Below are 21,069 nucleotides of genomic sequence, written 5' to 3' on the forward strand. Positions count from 1 at the left end.
GCTGCACAGCCCAGCTCTCAGCCCATTCTCATAGTGGAGCTGCTCCATCCTCTGATCCCTTCGTGCCCTCAGCAGCTGCTCCAGCAGCTCCACGTCCTTGTGCTGGGGCTGCAGCCCTGGACGCAGTGCTCCAATTGGGTCTCACAGGGCGGAGCAGAGGGGCAGCATCTCCCCCCTGTCCCTGCTGGTTTTGCTTCTTGGTGCAGCCCAGCTCCTGGGCTGCCATATCCACAACTGCTCCCTCCATCACATCGTTGTTCTCCACTTTTGTGGCCGGGTGTGTGGGAAATCACAGCGTGAACCTCATTAATCAGCTGAGGCACGTGTGGGGTCAGCTGCGGGTCACAGGTGAGAGTAATGGAGCTGCGCTCCCGGGGGGGCTGGAGCTCGACTCCGCCTCCTCTGAGACCTCATTTAAGGGCTGACCCTCACGGAGGCAGCAGCTCCTGGATCCCCCCCCAGTGCCGGCTGCCTCAGGTACCGTCCAGGCGTCAACACGGGTGAGTTTCTTTACTAAGAACCTTTGACTATTTATCACCGTCCCCTGTCACCACCGTTACTCTGTTGTTGTGCTGGGTGTTACGTGAGTCCCGGTGGATGGTGGCTGCTGCTCTTCGCGCACTGACACTGTGCCCCCATGAGCACGAGTCCATCGGGCGCCATTGGCCGCTGATGTCGGTACCTGCGCTCGCCGCCATGTCCACGTGGGGTGTAGGAAGGTCTTAACCCGGATCCTTCGTGATGGCGGCGGCTCCGCGGGCGGTGAAACAGCGGCACAGCGATAACGGTAAATGCGGCCGCGCGAGGACGTCGGGAAACCAACAGCCACTAATGGGAGGAAACTGCGAGTAACGGCCCTGGAGCCCCGCAAAGAGCCACGAGCCGTTCGTGCTGCTCCCGCTGCTGACCCCGGTTCTCGTGCTGCTCCTTCTGTTACCGGCGGCAGCTCCGTGCCCGTTTCCCCCCGCCCTCGTTGTGTCCGGTACATTCGTGCCCCGTCCCGTCCTTAGATGGTCCTTGACCCGACGTTCCAGCGGCTCCGCCTTCCCCGGTTCTCACCGTCGCTTCCCGCGGGCTCGTGGCTGCAGCGCAGTGAAGGAGCCGCTGGGCGCCTCGGTCACGTCCCGTTACCGGGGCTCGTTCGTTCGTTCGTTCGTTTCCCGGTCCGGGTCGCTCCCAACGCGGCTCCGTCCCCACGTTCCGCCCCGTCCTCACCGCGTCCCCGCGCCCTCGCTCCGCTTCGTGCTGCGCGTGTCGGGGCTGCGGGACCGACCGGCCGCTCGTCCCGGCCCCGCCGCAGCCGATTTGAGGACGAAACTCGGCTCCGGGCGGAGTCACCGGGCGCTGCGGGACCCGCGTGTGGCCGCATCGCGCGTGGGAACGGCCGACATCGACCCCACGAACCGCGCGGGGGGAGGAGGAGATGAGATGGGGGGGGAACCAGCGCGAGTGGAGCGAGGTGAGGCCGCGCTGCCGGCGGGTCCCGTTTAACGGCGCATTGAGCGGCTCCGTTTAACGGCGCATTGAGCGGCTCCGTTTAACGGCGCATTGAGCGGCTCCGTTTAACGGCGCATTGAGCGGCTCCGTTTAACGGCGCATTGAGCGGCTCCGCCGCCGCCGGATGGTTCCGGTGGTCGCTCCTTGCGGAGTTGGCAGCGAGTCCCGGCAGCGCCGAGCTGTTGTATCACAGCGGTTATATCAGAGCGGTTATATCAGAGTGATCATATCACAGAGGTTATCGGAGCTGTTATCGGTCCGGGTATCGGAGCGGTTGTATCGGAGCGGTTCCCGGTACCTCCTTCCTGTCCCGTAACCTCTCATTCTCCACCGGCCGTAACTGTGGAACCGAGCGGCGCAGCCGTTCATTCATTAACGCGGCGCCGCCATTAACTCCGGTTCCGGTTCGTCCCGTTCCGCCCCGCACACGTTCCCGTTGCAATGTGCCCCCCCCCCAGCGCCGCGTTTTGGGCTCCAAGTGTCCGCCCCGTCCCGCTGTGTGTCCGCCTGTCGGTCTGTCGGCGCCTGTCGCTCCGTTTCCCCCGTTCCTCGCTCTTTTTTTGCCCCGTTTCACACGTTCCGTTTCTCCCACTTCCCCTTTTCCCCGTTTCCCGCAATTCCCTCCTGCTCCCCCCGCTCAGGTCGGTTCGCTCCGTGCGGGGCCGTGGGTTCGTGCCGGGGCTCCGCTCCCCGCGCGGTCCCTTTAAGAGGCGCCCGGCCCGGCCCGTGCCCCCCCCGCCCCAATAAATCGGGGAAGCTGCCGCCGCGCTTTGGGGCCGCCCCGCAGCCGTAGGAACCGAAACTGGGCGCGGGGCGGTTCGTGCCCCCCCGGAGCTGAGGACGCGGGTGGAGCCGGGGCCGGTTCGGTACCGCAGCTCTGGGCGCTCCCCTCGCAGCCGCCACGAATCGGTCGTTCTCCGCCCCCCCCCCCCCCCCACGGAGCCTCAGGTTCCAGCCCCGGACCCCGGTGCCGCCGCTCTCGGAGCTGCGGGTTGTGGGTCCCGTCGGTTCCGCCGCCCCGGCCCGTCCCGGCGGTACCGAGCGTCTCCCTCTGCACTTCGGGGCCATTTCTGCCCCTTCTGGACAAGTGCTGCCCATGGGGACGTTGGGGACACGCAGGGAACTGAGGGCGTGGGGCAGCGCTATGGGGCAGTCAGCCATAGGGCAGCTATGGGGCAGTCATGGGGCAGTCAGTCACGGTGCAGCCCCGTTCGGCTTTTGCCCTTTTTTGGCTCTCGTGTCCCTCCCCCGCCCCCTCTCCCCACTTCCGCAGCCCCACGGCCGCGCGTGGGCTGTGGGTGTGGGGCAGCTTCCCCCACTGCTCGCCATGGGGCCGTGGGTGCTGCTGCTGCTCGGCGCAGGTCTGGGGCCGGGGGGGGGGCGGTAGTGAGGGATGTGGGGGGGAGAGACCCCCGGCAAGGAGGGGGGTCCGAGGGGCGGAGGGGACAGAAGGGGGCAGCGCAAAATGCCCCCAACCACAACCTGCTCTTCCCTCTGACAGTGGCACCCCCCCCCCCCAGCCCTTCAACCCCACCGCGATCTGTGGGCTGCTGGGGGGGGGCGTTGGGATGGGGGGGACGTGAGGAAATGGGGACATGGGGCAGCGCTATGGGGCAGCGCTATGGGGCTCTCTCACGTTCACCTGTTTCTCCCCACTCCCCGCTGCTGTCCCGTTCTGTCCCATTCCTCACCCGTTCTGTTCCCATTTGACGCTTTGCTGCCCCGTTCCCCGCTGTCCGGTTCCGTCCCGTTCTCTCCGTTCCATTTCGCTCCTCTCGCTGTTCTCCCCGTTTCCCCGTTTCCCCCCGTTCTGTCAGTTCTTCCCCTTTTTGCCCATCCCGTCCCTCCGTTCCCATTTCTCCCCATTACCCCCGTTCCCGTTCAGGTCTTTTCCTGCCCGTTACTTTCCATCCCCCCTTTTTCCTCCCCATTTCCTTCCATTCCTTCCCCCTCTGCCCATTTCTGTTCCTCTCCCCCACTCCCAACCCAGGACCCTCCGACCCAATTGAGGCCGCGGGTCTCTGAGCTCAGGGGGGTCCCGTTGTCTCCGTCCCGCTCCGCTCCCGTCACTTCGGTCCCGGCCCGGCCCGTTTCTCTGTTCGCTGCCAGTTCTGTCACCTTTGGCCATCTCTGCCCTTGGGGACGTGGGGTGCGGAACCGGAGATATGGGGCAGTCAGTCATGGGGCAGCCAGTCATGGGGCAGCGCTATGGGGCAGTCAGCCATAGGGCAGCGCTATGGGGCAGCCAGTCATGGGGCAGTCAGTCACGGTGCAGCCCCGTTCGGCTTTTGCCCTTTTTTGGCTCTCGTGTCCCTTCCCCGCCCCCTCTCCCCACTTCCGCAGCCCCACGGCCGCGCGTGGGCTGTGGGTGTGGGGCAGCCCCCCCCACTGCTCGCCATGGGGCCGTGGGTGCTGCTGCTGCTCGGCGCAGGTCTGGGGCCGGGGGGGGGGGTGGTAGTGAGGGATGTGGGGGGCAGAGACCCCCGGCAGGGAGGGGGGTCCGAGGGAACAGAAGGGGGCACCGCAAAATGCCCCCAGAGCTGTGGGTTGATGAGGGGGGGAATGGGAGGAAATGGGGAGAAATGGGGAGAAATGGGGTTGGTTTGACAGTGGAGGGATGTGGGGACGTGGGGGGACGTTGGAGGTGAGTGTAGATGTGGGGGAACATGGAGCAATATGGGAATGGGGGGGTGGGGGTACACGGGGGTGACATTGGGATGTGGGGAGACGGGGGGATTTGTTGGGATGGGGGATGTGGGGAAATGGGGACATATGGGGACATATGGGGGATTCGAGGATGTGGGGACACATGGGGACGTGGGAGATGCAGGGATCTTGGGGGACATGGGGTCCCTGTGGGGCACTGTGGGACTCCGTGGGATTCTTTGGGACTTTATGGGGCTCTATGGGGTCTGTGGGGCTCAGCGGAGTCTATGCAGTCTGTGAGATTCTGTAGGGTCTATGCAGCTCCATGGGGCAATATGGACTCTGCGGAGGCCATGGGCTGTATGGGTCCCCATGGGTCTCCCCCACCCCACAGCTCTGCCCCACAGCTGCAGCTCTGCTCTCGATGTGGATTCTGCCGTGGCCTTTGAGGGTTCGGGTTCCTTTGGCCTCAGCGTGGCACAGAGCAACGATGGGTAAGGAGCTGCCCCATGGAATGTTTGGGGCAGCTCATGGAATATATAGAGTGGCCCATGGGGCAAATGGAGCCCCCCATAGTGTCTATGGGGCATCCCATGGAACTTATAGGGTGACTTATGGAAGCTGTGCGATGCTCTACAGAATCTGTGAGGTGTCCCATGGAAGCTATAGGCGGCCAGTGTAATCTATGGGGTACCTATGTGAATCCATGTGGTGCCCCACCTAACCTATGGGGTTCCCTACTGACTCTATGACCAGCCCACATAATCTATGGGGGGCACCCAGTGTAATCTACGTGGTGCCCCATGGAATCAAAGGGGTATTTAAGTAAATCTGTGGGTCACCTCATGGGATCTATGGGGCGCCCCACTGAGCCCCACATCCTCCCATCACAGGGTACTGGTGGGGGCTCCCCTGGAATTCGGGGGCCAAGGTCACGTCTATCGATGCCGTGTGGGGGAGAGCAGGTGCAGCAATGCAGACGTCGGTGGTGAGAGCTATGGGGCAGCCCCACACATGTGGAGCACATGGGGGGTGGTGTGTGACTGCCCCACACGTGTGTCCCACGGGGAGATGTGGCATGAACTGGGGGGGCTGGGGGAGTTTGTGGGGTAGCCCCACATGTGTGAGGCCCGTGGGCTGGTGTGGGACAGCCCCATATGTGTGAGTCCTGTGGGGCAGTACTGTATGTGGACCTTAATGGGATGTTACGGGGTGGCCTTGACATATGGGTCTGAGTGGGAAGTTGTGGGGTGGCCTCAACTTGTGGGTCCTATGGGCAGTTGTGAGGCAGAGAGGAGGGGGGTCCTGATGGGAGGTTATGGGGCAGGGGGTGGCGCTGCCCCATATGTGAGTCCTATGGCAAGTTCTGGGGCTGCTCCATGAGTGGGTGCCATGGAGTTCCTCACCTCACAGACCGGCCGGATATGGGTCCCATGGCACTGGGAATGTCCATGGCTGCCAACGGATCCCAGCTCCTGGTGGGTGCTATGGGGCGCTGTGGGGCTCTCACAGGTCTGCGGTGTCTGTCGGGCTCTATGGGTTTCTATGGGGTGCTGTGGGTCACTATGGGGCCTAGGGGGTCTGCTGGGCTCTATGAGTTCTATGGGGCTCTCTGGGTCTTTATGGAGTGCTATGGGGCTTTGTGGGTCTCCGCAGCGTACTGTGGGTCACTATGGAGTCTGTGGGGGTCTACTGAGCCCAGTGTGTTCTATGGGGTATTGTGGGTCTCCATGGGGTGCTACTGGTCTCTACGGGGTCACGATGGATCTCTCTGAGGCGCTGTGGGGGACTATGGGGCTCTCTGGGGCGCTGTGGGTCACTGTTGATCTCTATGGGGCTCTCTGGGATGCAGACCTGTGGCCCGACAGCGCAGCGTTTGTGTGGGGAGAACGCAGAAGTGCCGGGGTTCTGCTCCCTTCTCTTCTCAAGCCGATCCCTAACGACCACCACGAGAGGTATGGGGCACTTGGGGGGCAGCAGTGGGGCAGAGGGGGCTGTGGGGTGGAGGAGCTGGGGAGGTTCAGGCTGGACGTGAGGGGGTGTCAGTGCTCATAAAGGGCAGCCAGGAACTGGAATGGACACAGGGAGGAGTCACCGACCTGGGAGTGTCCGCGGAGCAGCCGGGCGTTGTGCTGAGGGACGTGGGTCAGCGGGAGCTGCTGGACAGGATGGTCCCGTGGGGCTCCTGCAACTTGTGGGTCTGTGACTCGATGAAGAGCCGGCGCCACTGAGCAATGGGGCAGATGGGGCACAGGGCCCTGGTGCCATCGTCACTGGGGTCTGTGGGGCAGATGTGGGGTGGAGGAGACTCAGTGCCATTGTTGACGGGGTCTGTGGGGCAGACACGAGGCAGAAAGGATCCAGCACCGCTGTCAGAGGGATCTGTGGGGCAAAGACCCTGCGGACTGTTTGGGTTCGGCGGGATCTATGGGTGGATGCGGGTCAGAGGGGACTCACTGAACTGCCTGCCCTGCCCCACTGCCTGCCCCACATTAACCTCTGGCATCCCGCTGCCCGCCCCACAGCGTGCCCCACGTCGGCCTCTGACATCGTGTTCCTGATGGACGGCTCCGGCAGCGTCGCAGATTTCGACTTCCAGCGGATGAAGATTTTCATCATCGAAATCATCAAACGCTTCCGTGGGACCAACACCCGCGTGAGTGACCCGTGGCGCTATGGGGCTGCCCCACAGGATCCGTGGGTTACCCAAAGGAATCTCTGGGGCGCCCTATGGAACGTATCAGTAACCCGCGTGATCTATGGGGTGCCCAGACTCACCTGTGAGCTGCCCCACGTCTCTTGTGGGGCGTCCCACTGAATTTAGAGCTGCCCCATGGAATGTATGGCTGTCCCACTGAATCTATGGGACGTGCTGCTGCATCTACGGTTGCCCCACGTGACATATGGGGCACCGAGTGTAATGGGTGGGGATCTGTGGGGCTCTGTGGGTTTCTGTGGGGCCCTACTGGGTCTCTGTGGGGCACGATGGGATGGGAAGGGGGGATGTGGGGCTCTTTGTTGGGCTGCGGGTCTCTATGGGCTCTGTGTGTCTCTGTGTGTCTCTATGTGTCTCTATGGGGCTCTGTGTGTCTCTGTGTGTCTCTATGTGTCTCTATGGGGCTCTGTGTGTCTCTGTGTGTCTCTATGTGTCTCTATGGGCTCTGTGTCCCTGTGCTGTCGGTGCCGCAGTTCGCAGTGGTGCAGTTCTCCACGGGTGTTTATTTGCACGTGGGTTTCTCGGACTTCGATCTCCTCCCGCCGTCGGAGCTGGAGCGTCGGGTGCTGCGTGTGGCGCAGCGCAGCGGGATCACACAGACGGCAACGGCCATTCGCACCGCGCTGTGAGCACCGGCCGCCAGCGCCCCCTGGCGGCGCCTCCCCGCTGCCGTTATGGCGCCCCCTGCCGTTATGGCGCCCCCTGCCGTTACGGCGGTGACCGGTCGCTGCGCAGGTTGCAGGTTTTCCCCGGGAGCCGCGCGGGGGCCAACAAGGTTCTGATCGTGGTGACGGACGGGCAGAAATACGGAGACGGGCTGCGGTACGAGGACGTGATCCCCGAGGCGGACAGTCAGGGCGTCATCCGCTACGCCATCGGGGTAACGGGCACCGGGGTAACGGGCACCGCGGTAACGGCCATCGGGGTAACGGGCACCGGGGTAACGGCGCCGTGGGGCGGGGGGACACGGGGAGCTGCGGGCACCGGGTGATGGCGGAGCGACGGGGCAGCGGGTGGGAGCGGGGCCGTGGGGACGGGCAGGGGGCACAGAACGGGGGGGGGGGGGAGCAACGCGACCGGAACGTGGGGGCGACACCGACAAAGGACGGGACGGAGCGACCGGGAACCGACAGGGGCCGCCACGAGGGCGGGGCCGCGGGGACACCGGGTGTGACGGGGCCGCTCCCCGCAGGTCGGCAGCGCCTTCAACGACCCCAAAGCGGCCGCGGAGCTGCAGCTCATCGCATCGGCGCCCCCCCACGCGCACGTGTTCCGCGTGGACAACTTCGAGGCGCTGCGGGGCATCCAGGAGCAGCTGCAGGAGAAGATCTTCGCCATCGAGGGTACGGCCCCATAGCGCGGCCCGGCCCCATAGAGCGGCCATAGCGGGGGGTGCCGGGGACCCACCTCACCCCGCGCTGCCCCCAGGGACCCGTCCAGCCTTCGGAAGCTCCTTCCAGCTGGAGATGGCCCAGGAGGGATTCAGCGCTTTGCTCACCCCCGTGAGTGCCCCCACTGCCCCCCCATGGCTCCGCACCCATCCCTGTGACCCCCAAACCCATCGGAACCCCATAGAGCTCCATAGAGCCCACAAAGCCCCATAGAGCTCCATAAACCCCACAGAACCCTCAGATCCCCATATGCCCCATAGCGACCCATAGAGCTCCACAGACCCACCAGAATTCCCCAGGACCTCCTTGACCCCCCTCCAGACCCCCCCCCCCGAACCCACCCGAGACCCTCAGGGCCCCATCCCACCCAGCTCAGCCTCCCCACCCCCTTCCCAACCTCCCTGCCGCAGGAGGGTGCAGTGCTGGGAGCGGTGGGTGCCTACGACTGGGCCGGAGGGGTCTTCATCTATAGGGCTGACGGGAAGGTCACCTTCGTCAACGCATCCGAAGCAGAAGGGGGTGTGAGCGACGCGTACTTGGGTGAGGGCCTGGGGGTCCTGGTCTCCTCAAAGGGGCCTTGGGGTTGGTGGGTGTCCCCACTTGGGTCATGGGGTTGCGGGTTTCTTATGGGGGTGATGGGGATGGTCCCATCCCCGTGGGATGGTGGATTTGCTGTGGGGGTCTTGGGGGCGGTGATGGTCCCACGGGGGTCCTGTAGCTGTGGGTGTTCCCACGCCTCCACGAGGAGCTGTGGGGCTGCCCCCCCACCCCCACCCCCCCATGGGTGCAGCCCCCCACTCGTGCTGCCCATAGGTTACGCCACCGAGTCTCTGTCCCTGGGGGGGCTCCGGGCATTGGCGCTGGGGGCCCCCCGGTACCGGCACGTGGGACGCACACTCCTCTTCGTGCTGCACCATGGGGAGAAGTGGGAGCTGCATTCTGACGCCATGGGGCAGCAGGTGACGGCAGGGGGATGTGTGGGGCATGGCGTGGGGCAGGAGGAGCCCTGGGGCTGACGCTGCCGCCTACAGGTGGGCTCCTACTTTGGGGCAGCGCTTTGCGCTCTGGAGACATCGGGGGACGGTGCAGCGCTGCTGGTGGGAGCCCCCATGTTCTATGGGGAGGGCGCCGGGGGGCGTGTGGAGGTCTGCGCCGTGCTGCCGCAGGTACAGGCCCACAGACGGAACCGTGTGCTCAGTGTGACCCCACCCCAGGAAGGCAACTTCAAACCAGCCCAGTCCAATCCCCGTCCCAACCCCATTCCCATCCCAACCTGACCCCCCCCTCCCCACGCCCCCTGTGTGCTGCCCGCTGTAGGACCGTGCGCTGCGGTGCCACCAGACGCTGCGGGGTCAGGCTGGACACCCCTTGGGGCGCTTTGGGGCCAGCATTGCTCGCCTGGGGGACGTCGATGGGGACGGACTGCAGGACGTGGCCGTGGGTGCTCCCATGGAGGATGATGAGCGTGGAGCCGTCTACGTCTTCCGTGGGGAGAAGGGTGGCATCAGCGACCACTACAGCCAGGTGGGACCACCCTGCTGAGCCCCATAGACCTCCATAGGTCCCAAAGACCCTGTAGGGCCCTTCAGAGCCTCACAGAGCCCCACAGACCCTGAAAAGCCCATACAGGGACCCTGCAGAGACTCACCGAGCCCCATACGCACTAGTACCCACAGAACCCCATAGACTCCGCAGCGCCCCAAGGTCCCACAACGCCCCATAGTGCCCAGCTGCCGCTTGTAGGGCTGGGTGCTGTGTTCTGTCCTGGCTCTGAGGCCCCACCACGCGTGGTTCTCTCACACAGCGCATCGCGGGCTCCATGTTCCGCGGTGCCCCACAGCACTTTGGGCAGGTGCTGAGTGGGGGGCGCGACATGACGGGGGACAGACTGCCGGACGTGGCCGTGGGCGCACAGGGCCAGGTCCTGCTGCTCAGGTGGGAGCGACCCCACCCCCATCCCCAACATCACCCCCGATTCAAACCCAGCACCAGCCCTAACCCAACTTCATTCCCAAACCGAACCCACGTCCCCCCCCATCCCCACGTCCACCCCCATCCCATTCCCATCCCCATTCCCACCTCACCCCACCCCATGACACCCCCCCTTCCTCCCTGTGCCGCAGGTCCCCCCCCCTGCTGAAGGTGGAGGTGACCGTGACCTTCAGTCCCCCGGAAATCCCCATATCTGCCCTGGGCTGTCACCGGGTGGAGGAGGAGCCAACTCTCACGGTGGTGGCCACAGCCGAACTCTGCTTTGTTGGCACCAGGAAGAGCAGCGACAGCTTAGGTGAGAGCGCGTGCTGTGGGGCTGCCCCACGGGTGGGTCCCCACCCAGTCCCATAGGCCCTCCCCAGCTCATTCCAGATGGCCCCACAACCCCCCAAGCCCCATAGGACCTCTCCTACCCCAACCCGATGCCCCTCAACCTGCCAGGCCCCGTAGGACCCCGGAGCCCCCATAGAGCCCCACTGAGCCCCCATAGAGCCCCACTGAGCCCCCATAGAGCCCCACAGAGCCCCCATAGAGCCCCCCAGCATTGCGTCCTGCCGCCCCCCAGGCTCCCTCGGGGCGACCCTCCTCTACGAGCTGCAGTTGGACCCTGGTCGTGCCGCGCGCGCCGTGTTCTCTCCGGGCGGTGCGAGGACAAACGGGTCGGTGCACGTGGGCGAGGGACGGCGGTGCCGGACGTTCCCCGTGGCTCTGACGGTGCGTGTGGTGCAGGCGGAGATGTGCGCGGAGCAGAGCTGCCCTATGCACGGCCACCATTGCCACAGGCCGTGTTGTGTTGTGTTGTGTCTGCAGGGCTGCCTGGCTGATGTGTTGTGTTGTGTTGTGTTGTGATGTGTTGTGTTGTGATGTGTTGTGTTGTGATGTGTTGTGTTGTGATGTGTTGTGTTGTGATGTGTTGTGTTGTGATGTGTTGTGTTGTGATGTGTTGTGTTGTGATGTGTTGTGTTGTGATGTGTTGTGTTGCGATGTGTTGTGATGTGTTGTGTTGTGATGTGTTGTGTTGTGTCTGCAGGGCTGCCCAGCCGACACGCTGAGCCCGGTGGCGCTGCGGGCGGACTTTGAGGCGCGCGGGGATGCGCTGCAGCACGCACAGGGGCTGCGGGTGGCCGTCAGCAGAGACACACAACGAACCATCACCGGAACGGTACGGGAACGGTGGGACTGAGGGGGGTGAGATGGGGGGGGTCTGGAATGGGCGACGGGGGGGGGAACTGTGCAGGAAACACTGGGAGGGACAGAGCGATGGAGCGATGCGGCGGGTGATGGGGAGCCTGGGGAGGGCAGGACAGAGGTGGGTGTGTGGGATGCATGAAGAACTTGGGGTTGAAGTTTGGGATGGACGTTGGGGTGGATGGGGGGATGGGATGGGACAGAGGAGTTGGGATGAGAATTGGGATGGGTGGGGACATGGGAACGGGTGAAAAGCTGAGTGTGATCGTTGGGATGTAAAGTTGGATCAGATGGAGGGGTGGGATGGGGGGATGAGGTGGGATGGAAATGGGGCTGGAAATATGGGGTGAATGGGAGGATGAGATGGAAATTTAGGATGGAACATTGAGGAGAATGGAGGGATGGAGCAGATGAAAGTGGGATGGACGTTGGGATGGATGGAGACATAGGACGGATGTAACAGTTGGGTTGGAAATGTGGAGTGGATGGAGATGTGGGGGGATGGAGCAGAACAGCAGCAGTTGGGGTGCACTGGAGCTGGGGATGGAGCCCCCTGCCCGGCCCCCAGCTGCCCTTCGAGAAGAACTGCGGTGAGGACAATCAGTGCGTGCCCGACCTCCGCATGGCCCTCAGCTTCTCAGGGTATGTTCTCCCCACGGCCCTGCCCTACATGGGGGCACCCCACAGCCCCACCCCACACCCATCATCACCACCCCATAGGCTGGAGGAGCTGGTGGTGGGTGCCACCGAGGAGGTCACCGTCACTGTCACCGTGCACAACGTCGGGGAGGACGCGTACGGGGCCCACGTGGAGCTGAGGCACCCCCAGGCGCTCTCCTACCGCAAGGCCACTGTGCTGCAGGTGCCGCGGGGGAACCACCACCCCACAGGGGCTGCACCACTTCCCCCCAGAGCCCCTCCAGATGCCCTCAGGACCACAAAATCCCATCCCAGATGTTCTCAAGACCCCATAGATGTCACCGTGGCACCCCAAACTCCATCCAGACGCCCTTGAGATCCCCACATCCCTCTATGGATGTCCCCAAGACCCCAAATCTCCTCAAGTTCCCACAGAATCCTGTATGTTCCCACACCACAAACCCATTTCAAATGACCTCAAGACCACAAACCTCATCTGGTTGACCCCAACCCCATCTAGAGGCCCTCAAGGTCACAGAGAAAAGCACATGTCCCCAAATCCCCGCTCAGATGACCTCAACCCCCCCCCCCACCCCCCACCCCTGCCTCCCTGTATCCCCCCACCCTCCCACCCCACAGCTCACCCTGTGCCTCACAGCCCCACCGCAGGTCGCTGGCACAGCACTGCAGCTCCGTGTCCCCGGGAGGTGGGCGCATCCGCTGCAACATCAGCCACCCTGTGCTGTGGGCCGGCCAACAGGTGGGCTGCTATGGGGCACTGTGGGGCTCTATGGGGTGCTGTGAGGCTATTTAAGACGCTGTGGGATTCTGTGGGTTGCTATGGGGCGCTAGGGGCTCTGTGGGGTTCTGTGGGTGTCTATGAGTCTCTAAAAGCTCTGTCAGCTGCTACGTGGCTCTATGGGCTCTGTTGAGCTCTATGAGATGCTATGGGGCTCTGTAGGGTGCTGTGAAGGGCTCTGGGTGCTCTGGGCTGTATGGCAGCTTATGAGGCTCTAAGGGCTCCATGGGGCGCTATGGGGTTCTATGGGGAACTATGAGACTTTCCAGGCTCTGTGGGGCATTGTCTGTTTTATGAGGCTCTATAGGGCTTTATGGGACTATGGGGTGCTGTGACTTCTGTGGGGCTCCATAGGGTGTTATGGCGCTGACCCAACACCCTGTGCCCCTCAGCTGGTGTTTGCTGTCACCATGGACGTGCCCCACGAGGCCGAGCTGGGGGACAGAGCCGAGGTGGTGGCAACAGGCAGCAGGTGGGTGACACTGCGACACCCAATGGGTGACACTGAAACGGGTGACACTGAAATGGGTGACATTGAAATGGGTGACACTGCGACGTCACCCTGTGACACTGTGACACTGTGATGGTGACGTTGTGGTGCCGCGTGGGGCTGTGACACTGAGCTGGTGTGAAGGGCTGCGATGTGACACTGTGACACGAGGTAACACGGCTGGACACTGAGTGACACAGTGTGACAGTGTGAGTGACACGGGGTGGCAGCGTGTGACAGTGTGACCTGCGTGGGGCTGGGACAGTGACACGTGGTGTGTTGTGTGACACTGTGACACTGTGTGGTGTGTTGTGTTACGCTGTGATGCCGCATGTTGTATCGCCGCGTGTTGTGTGACACTGTGCTGTGTCGCGCTGTGTGTTGTATCGCTGTGTATCGTTGTGCCCCGTGTTGCCCCATTTCCCCCCGTGCCGCTGTCCCCGCAGTGTCCCCCCTCCCGTGGGCTCGGTTCGGGCCGTGGCTGCGGTTCCGGTTCTGTACAGTGTTGTTCTGCTGCTCACCAGGTGGGTCCCATCCCCACCATCTTCCCCCCCCCCCGTTTCCCGGCCGTTCCCGTCCCCCCGCTCACTCCCGCTGTCCCGCAGTTCTCCGTCCTCCACTCGCTCGGTTCCTCCCGGTCACACGGCGCTGCAGCTCCGGTACCATCTCACAGCGCGGGGCTCGCGCCGCCCGCCCGGTTCCGCCGCCGTCCGGGTGCCCACGGGGCTGCGCGGGGTGAAGCTGTGGGAGCGGCTGCACGTGGACGGGCCGGAGGTGGGCAGGGGTCGGGGGGTCGGGCTGGGGGACACCACGGGCTGCGTGGAGCCCCGTTCCCCATTGGGCCCCATTGGCCGCGTACGGGTTTTGCTGTAGGGTCTGCTGTTCCCTGTGGGTATGGGCTCTGCAATAGGGCTGAATTTCTCTATGTGTCTGGGCTTCCCCAATGGTTTTGGGAAGTTCCCTTTGGGGCTGGGGGTCAGCTATGGGTCTAGAGGTTCTATATGGAGCTGTGTGGGGCTAGGGGCCTGCTATGGGGACGTTTACAGCACTCGCTATGGGGCCGGGGGTTCCCTATGGGTCTGAGTCCTGTTGTGGGCCTGGGAGCTCCCTTTGGGGCTGGTGGCTGCTGCTATGGAGCCGAGTGTGTGTGTGGGTCTGCTGTGGGTCTGGGGAACTGCTCTGGGGTTCCCCTGTGGGGCTGGGGGTTTCCTGCGGGTGTGGGGGCTCCTTATGAGGCTGGGGATCTGCTACAGAAATGGGTCCCACTGTAGGGATGGAACAAGCTCTGGGAGCTGTGCCCCACAGAGCGCTGACCCCGCTGTGCCCCACAGAGCGCTGACCCCGCTGTGCCCCACAGAGTGCTGACCCCGCTGTGCCCCACAGAGCGCTGACCCCGCTGTGCCCCCCATCCCCCACAGGTCTGTGTCTCTGTCCCATATTCCTCGGGGGTTCCGGACCCCATCCCTGTCCTGCAGCAGAACCCAGTGCTGGTGAGTGCCCCATAGCCCCGCCCCCTTATTGCCCCCCATCTCATGGCCCCGCCTGCTCCCTGTAACTGCCCCTTCCTCGGTTCTGCCCCATGACCCCGCTCTGCCTCGGCCCCGCTCCATCCTTCCCCCTTCACCCCCCGTCCTGTAACCCGCCCCCCCCATAGTCCCTATAACCCTGTTATAGTCCCTGTTCACCCCACAGCCCCGCCCCTTTTATTTGCCCCTCTGTGACCCCGCCCCCTTCTCTGGCCCCGCCCCCTGCTGCTCTCCACCAATAGGATTGCAGCGTGGCCGCCTGCCAGGAGTGGCGCTGTCCGTGGGGGGACCCGCTGCCCCCGGGGGGCGTCGAGTTCAGCATCGAGGGGCGGCTACGGGGGGACTGGGGGACACAGGTGGGACGGGCACCACGGGGTGGGCGGGACATGGGGGTGTGTGGGGCGGGGGGCACCGCCGTGTGGGGTGGGGACAGGGGGAGATGGTGGGTGGGCTATTGGTGCGGGCGGGGCCATGGAGATCTATGGATTCTGTGGGGCTCTATGGGGGTTATGGGGCTCTATGGGGTTTATGGGGCCCTGGGGGGCACTATGGAGAAGTGGAATTGGAGGTGCTATGCGGCAGCGTGTCTATGGGGCTGCCATAGGGTTGGGAGCATTATGGGATGGCTGTGGGGCTGGGGAGCTTTATGAGGTGAGGCGCACACTTATGTGGGGTATGTGGGACTGGGATGCGCCACGGGGCTGTTATGGGGAGATGTGGCAGTAGCCGTGGGGCTGGGGGTGCTGTAGGGCTGCAAAAGCTGCTGTGGGGCTGGAGAACGTGATCGTGTGGGTTGTGCTGAGGGGCTGAGGCTGTTACAGGGCTGCTATGGGGCAGCGGGGTCTGATGGGGTCGGTGTGGTGGGAAATGGGGGGGGCGGGGCCGTGTCTGAGCGACCCCCCCCGGCTCCCCCCGCAGCTGCCCCTCCCCCACCTGGAACTGCTCAGCTCCGTCCAGCTGGTGATTGACGGGCGGCACCGGAACGTGGGACGGGACCGGATGGAGGTGGGTACTGAGCACATAGAGCCCCATAGGGCACATAGAGCCCCATAGGGCACATAGAGCCCCATAGGGCACATAGAGCCACATAGAGCACATAGAGCCACATAGGGCACATAGAGCACATAGAGCCCCATAGAGCACATAGAGCCCTATAGAGCACATAGAGCCCTATAGGGTACATAGAGCCCCATAGAGCACATAGGGCACATAGGGCACATAGAGCCCCATAGAGCACATAGAGCCCCCTATACTGTGCTGAGCACGTGGAACATACCGGCACCCATTGCCCCACGGAGCCCCATAGAGCCCATAGCGCCGCACAGACCCCGCAGCTCCACGGCGCACAACGCGGCCCCGTCCCACGCCCGCCCCCCCATCTCTCTCCCCCCCAGACCCGCACCGAGCTCCGCCCGTCGCTCCCCCCGTTCCCGCTGGTTCCGGTTCTGGGCGCGGTTCTGGCCGGTTTGTTGCTGGCGGCGGCGGCCGGAGCGGCGCTATGGAAGGTGAGGGGGGGGGCGGGCGGGGCAGGAGGGGGCGGGGCTTCCATCGGCCCCGCCCACCGCGCCCCGCTGACCCCGCCCCTTCCGCTGCAGGTCGGCTTCTTCCGGCGGCGCTACAAGGAGCTGCGGGAGGGCGGGAACGAGGGGGGCGGGGCCGAAGCGGAAGGGGGCGGGGCTCAGAAAGAGTGAACGGGGGGGGGGGGGGTGTGGGATGTGTGGGGTGTGGGGGGTTGTGGGGTGTGGGGGGGTGTGGGGGGTGTGGGGCTGGGCAGCGCTGTGGGGCTGCTGTGAGATGCGGGGCTGCACCGGGACCGGACGCGCTGTGGGGCGGGGGGGGCAATGGGGCGGCTATGGGGCATCGCTGCGTGCGGGGCTGGGGCAGCTGTGGGGCGATAGGGGGCAGCTGTGGGTCTCGGTGCGGGGCCGCCCCATCGCTCTGCCGGCAATAAAGGTCAGTGCCCCACAGCGCTCAACTCCGAGGGGCGGGGAGGGGGCAGCAGGGGGGGTCCGGGTGGGGCGGGGCGCCCGGTGGGTCTGAGTGTCCAGCTGTGAGTCCGGCTATAGGTCCTATGGGTCACACCCCGCTATGGGTCACACCCCGCTATGGGTCACATCCCGCTATGGGTCACACCCCGCTATGGGTCACACCCCGCTATGGGTCACATCCCGCTATGGGTCACACCCCGCTATGGGTCACACCCCGCTATGGGTCACATCCCGCTATGGGTCACACCCCGCTATGGGTCACACCCCGCTATGGGTCACATCCCGCTATGGGTCACACCCCGCTATGGGTCACATCCTGCTATGGGTCACACCCCGCTATGGGTCACACCCCGCTATGGGTCACATCCCGCTATGGGTCACATCCCGCTATGGATCACATCCCGCTATGGGTCACACCCTGCTATGGGTCACACCCCGCTATGGGTTGCATTACGTGTCCTGCTATGGGGCAGGTCCACTCTTCGGGCCCCCCTATGTGTCACAGACCCCCTGTGGGTTTGAGTCTCTCTATGGGTCTCACAATGGGTCAGATCCTGCTATGGGTCCCACTATGGATCTGGATCTCCCTATAAGTCCCCCCCATAGGTCTCACTATGGGTCAGGGCTGTGCTGTGGGTCCCGCTATGGGTCAGGCTGTGCTATGGGTCAGACCCTGCTACGGACCCCACTTATTCATCAGACCCCACACTGGGCCACTACTGGTCTCCATATGGGTCAGACCCCACTGTGGGTCCCACAGAGCCCTGTATGGTCCCACAGTAGGTCAGGGTTCTGCTGAGGGTTCCGTTATGGGTCAGAGCCCCCTGAATCTGCCTATGGGTCCTGCTATGGGTCTGGGTCATGCTACGGGTTGCACCCCCCTACGGGTCCATGGTGCCGTCCGTTGGGTGCCCCCCTCTCCCCACCCCACGTGTGGGGTTATTTGGGGCTCTGTGGGGCTATTTTGGGCCACTGCAGCCATGGACACTTGGAGGGCAGCCCCACAGCGCGGAGCGGCCTCAGCCCCTGTGACCCACGGAGCCGGGGGGGGAGGTAAGTGGGGGAACGGGAGAGTTTGGGGCCCTGCGGGGATCAATGGGGCAACTTTGGGGGTGATTCCAGGGGCTGATTGGGGGAAAGGGGGTGGAACTGGGGGATTTGGGGGCGGTTTGGGGCACAATAGGGGGCAGCGTGTGGTCGGTGCTGGGGGGGATTGGGGGCAGTTTGGGGTCAATGTGGGTCCAGTTTGGGCTGATTTGGGGACACTTTGGGGGAGGCGCAGCAGCCATTGGAGGTGCAGCTTTTGTGGTCAGTTTTAGGAACAACTTGGGGACAATTTGGGTCAGTTGGGGGCAGTGGGAGGAACAGATTTTGGGGTGTTAGTGATGAGCTGGGTTGAATTTGGGGCAAATTTGGGACAAACTGGGGTTGGATTTGAGGCATTTTGGGGTCACATTTATGGGCAGTTGGGGAGAGTGGAGGCCCCCCCCCAAAAAAAGGCGATTTTAAGGCACTTTGGGGTGATTTGGGGCTGGGGGCATTTCAGGCTGATGTGAGAGTTTGGTCCTTTGTGGGTCCTGGGGGCGATTTGGGGCCAGAATGGGGTGAGCTGGGGGCGGCTGGGTCTGTCTGCGGGTGATTGACTGGGAGATGATTTGGGGCTGAATTTGGGTGAAGAGCAGGAACAGTTTGGGGACAAATGTGGGGCTGTTCTGTGGGGCAACTTGGGTTATTTGGGTCAAATTTGGGACAATTTGGGCGTGACATTTTGGGGCGGTTTGGGGGATGGTTTGGGGTCCGTTTCTGTGGGGCTGGGGCTCCATACACCGTTCTGTGGGGCAGGGCGCACGTGGCGCTTGCTGTCGCTGCTGGGGGCGCTGCCGGCCGTGGCCGTCTGCATGGCCAACGTGGCGCTGCAGGAACGTCACCACCCCACAACGCGACCCACATTCGTGCCCTACCACCACCTCCGCATCCGCACCAAGGTGGGTGCCGGGCTGGGACGATGGGGCTGTGGGTGCTGTGGGGTGGGCGTGGGGCAGGACTGCGGCAGGTACAGCGTGGGCTGAGGGCAGGACTGTGATAGATGGGATCTGTGGGGCAGGGAAAGCCCAGTGTTGGGGCTGCTGGGCCCTATGGAGTGAATACGGGGTGAAGGCCTGAAGTTGAAACCTGCGGGGCAGATGTGGGGCGCTGAAGACCTAAAGTTGGGGTAAGTGGGATCTATGGGGCAGATATAGAGCCGTATGGGGTGGAGAAGGCCCAGTTTCATGGCAGGTGGTTTCTGTGGGGTGGAGCAGTTGGGATCTGTGGGGCAGATGTGGACAGGGAAGACCTGATGCCGTGGAAGGTGGGCTCTCTGGGGCAGACGTGGGGCCAAAAAGGCGTAAAGTTGGGGTAGGTGGGACAGAGAAGGCCTGAAGTTGTAAGATCTATGGGGCAGATGGGATCTATGGGTCACTGTGGGACGGCCGCATGCTATGGGGCAGCCCCCTAACCCCATTGCTATCCACAGCAATTCCCGTGGGGCGACGGGACCCACACGCTGTTCCACAACCCCCGCACCAACGCGCTGCCCTCCGGCTATGAGCAGTAGGGCCTGACCCCACGGCAATAAATGCCCCTGGACACCCCACTGCATCCTGTGACCCACGGCGGGTGAGCCACGCACAGCTGGACCCATAGCGGAGACCCTGTGGAGCCTCAGCCCCACTGCAAACACCCAGACCCATGGGGAGCCCCAGTCCCATAAGAGTCCCTGGACCTATAGTAGAACCACACAGCAGACCCATAGGGAAACTCCAGACGGGCAGGGGAGTCCCAGCTCCATAGAGGAATCTGGCCCCATAAGAGAACCCAGAACCATAGTGGACCCCCACGCACCCTCAGACCCATAGAAGTCCCCGGTCCCACAGCAGAACCCAGCACCGTAACTTGTCCTCAGACTCACAGTGAGTCCCCAGACCCACGGCAGGACCCAGCCCCACAGGGGAACCCCAAAGACCCACAGGGGGACCCCAAACCCTCTGACCCACAGTGCACGTGAGCTACGCGTGCTTGAACCCAAAGTGGAGCCAGCGCAGAGCTCCAGCCCCACAGGGAAACCTGGAGGACATCGGACCTACGGAGAGTCCGAGACCCACAGCGGAAACTCCCTGACCCACAGCGGGACCCACAGAAGGGCCCTGACACAGCGAGACGGAGCGCAGCGGGTTCCCGAGGGGGGGCGGGACGTGCCGCGCTGCCGGTTTATGGGGGTCCGTGAGGGGCGGGGGCGGCTGCGGGGCCTGGGGCCGTTGGGGCGAAACGGGGCGTGAAAAGCGGAACCGCGTGATCCGAAAAGGGGGGAACCGAGAACGGGGCGGAGCAACGGGACGGCGGGGAGCGGCCAGAGGGACGGCGGAGCGCGGGGCGGGGCCGGGCTGTGCGGGGCGGGGCGTCCTGTCCCGCTCCACGTTACCGTGTGCACCGTGTTCACGGCGCGGCTGCGGGGCGGGATCCGCGGGCTGAGCACGGAGCGGGGCTGCGGGACGCGTCCTAACCCTGGCGCATGCGCACTGCCGACCGAAAACTGGCGCGAATCTCGTAACATCGCCCAACAGCGCCATGTTGTCACCCCCCAAAACAACTGGATTTGGCCCCAAAATGGCGCCGCGTTCCCTTATAGCCGCACTGTGGGGCTCTATGGGGCTCAGTGGGGCTCTATGGGGCGCCGGGTTCCCTCTGGCTCCTCCCCCATCTCCTCGTGACTCCCGTTGTAAATAAGCGGCGGGTTCCGGTTCCAACCGGGACCCCCCGAACCCCCCGCAGCCCCATGGCGGAAACACCGGAAACGGACAGCCGGAAACCGAGCTGCACCCCCACAGCCGGAACCGGAAATAAGAAGGCGGTCTCAGTGATATCCCACAATCCCCTCCTCCGGAAACGACGCCATTGCTCTCGAACAAAATGGCGCCCACCAAATGAGGCGTTATATCCCGCAATGCACCTTGCCGGAAGTGACGCGATTGCGCATGATCAAAATGGCGACCGCTACATGCCCCGTTATATCCCAGAATGCACCATACCGGAAGTGACGCTACTGCGCATGACCAAAATGGCGACCGCCAATTGCCACGTTATGCCGCGTTATATCCCACAATGCACCATACCGGAAGTGACGCTACTGCGCATGACCAAAATGGCGACCTCCAATTG

At 63.9% G+C, this 21,069-nt stretch overlaps 2 protein-coding genes across 16 annotated transcripts; both read left to right on the forward strand.

Annotated features, from left to right (window-relative positions):
* The first annotated feature begins 602 nt into the window (after positions 1 to 602).
* LOC107321029 (integrin alpha-D-like) lies at positions 603 to 16,851 on the forward strand. 15 transcript variants are annotated; one of them, XM_085514441.1, is made up of 29 exons: positions 603 to 787; positions 4,538 to 4,637; positions 5,037 to 5,131; positions 5,557 to 5,621; positions 5,996 to 6,098; positions 6,669 to 6,799; positions 7,333 to 7,484; positions 7,595 to 7,739; positions 8,052 to 8,202; positions 8,288 to 8,361; positions 8,661 to 8,790; positions 9,064 to 9,209; positions 9,282 to 9,416; positions 9,568 to 9,774; positions 10,055 to 10,185; positions 10,374 to 10,537; positions 10,808 to 10,956; positions 11,273 to 11,404; positions 11,999 to 12,072; positions 12,151 to 12,292; positions 12,728 to 12,829; positions 13,261 to 13,340; positions 13,805 to 13,882; positions 13,964 to 14,132; positions 14,777 to 14,848; positions 15,127 to 15,240; positions 15,803 to 15,889; positions 16,279 to 16,389; positions 16,480 to 16,851. In XM_085514441.1, exons 1-29 carry the CDS (start codon positions 742 to 744, stop codon positions 16,573 to 16,575), a joined length of 3,381 nt encoding a protein of 1,126 aa, XP_085370567.1. In that variant the 5' UTR covers positions 603 to 741; the 3' UTR covers positions 16,576 to 16,851. The 15 variants fall into 15 exon arrangements, 12 of the variants coding, with proteins under 12 accessions (XP_085370567.1, XP_085370569.1, XP_085370568.1 ...); XM_085514442.1 differs by lacking the exon at positions 603 to 787 and adding an exon at positions 1,321 to 1,459; XM_085514444.1 differs by lacking the exon at positions 603 to 787 and adding an exon at positions 2,433 to 2,858.
* On the forward strand, positions 16,724 to 19,507 carry LOC107321031 (cytochrome c oxidase subunit 6A2, mitochondrial-like). The gene is made up of 4 exons (XM_085514496.1): positions 16,724 to 16,837; positions 17,851 to 17,925; positions 18,715 to 18,857; positions 19,388 to 19,507. Exons 2-4 carry the CDS (start codon positions 17,853 to 17,855, stop codon positions 19,466 to 19,468), a joined length of 297 nt encoding a protein of 98 aa, XP_085370622.1. The 5' UTR covers positions 16,724 to 16,837; positions 17,851 to 17,852; the 3' UTR covers positions 19,469 to 19,507.
* The last annotated feature ends 1,562 nt before the right edge of the window (positions 19,508 to 21,069 follow it).

This window comes from Coturnix japonica, chromosome 13, assembly GCF_054131305.1.
Source record: "Coturnix japonica strain WE chromosome 13, WE-NBRP24, whole genome shotgun sequence".
In the NCBI taxonomy this organism is placed as follows: Eukaryota; Metazoa; Chordata; class Aves; order Galliformes; family Phasianidae; genus Coturnix; species Coturnix japonica.

What these genes read in the sequence shown, in the direction of transcription:
- LOC107321031 (XM_085514496.1), top strand. Translation starts at nt 17,853, where the DNA reads ATGGACACTTGGAGGGCAGCCCCACAGCGCGGAGCGGCCTCAGCCCCT. An exon ending in CCACGGAGCCGGGGGGGGAG is followed by an intron (nt 17,926 to 18,714) that starts GTAAGTGGGGGA and finishes TCTGTGGGGCAG; the next exon opens with GGCGCACGTGGCGCTTGCTG. An exon ending in ACCTCCGCATCCGCACCAAG is followed by an intron (nt 18,858 to 19,387) that starts GTGGGTGCCGGG and finishes TGCTATCCACAG; the next exon opens with CAATTCCCGTGGGGCGACGG.
- LOC107321029 (XM_085514444.1), top strand. Translation starts at nt 2,594, where the DNA reads ATGGGGACGTTGGGGACACGCAGGGAACTGAGGGCGTGGGGCAGCGCT. An exon ending in GAAGAGCAGCGACAGCTTAG is followed by an intron (nt 10,538 to 10,807) that starts GTGAGAGCGCGT and finishes GCCGCCCCCCAG; the next exon opens with GCTCCCTCGGGGCGACCCTC. An exon ending in CGTTCCCCGTGGCTCTGACG is followed by an intron (nt 10,957 to 11,272) that starts GTGCGTGTGGTG and finishes TTGTGTCTGCAG; the next exon opens with GGCTGCCCAGCCGACACGCT.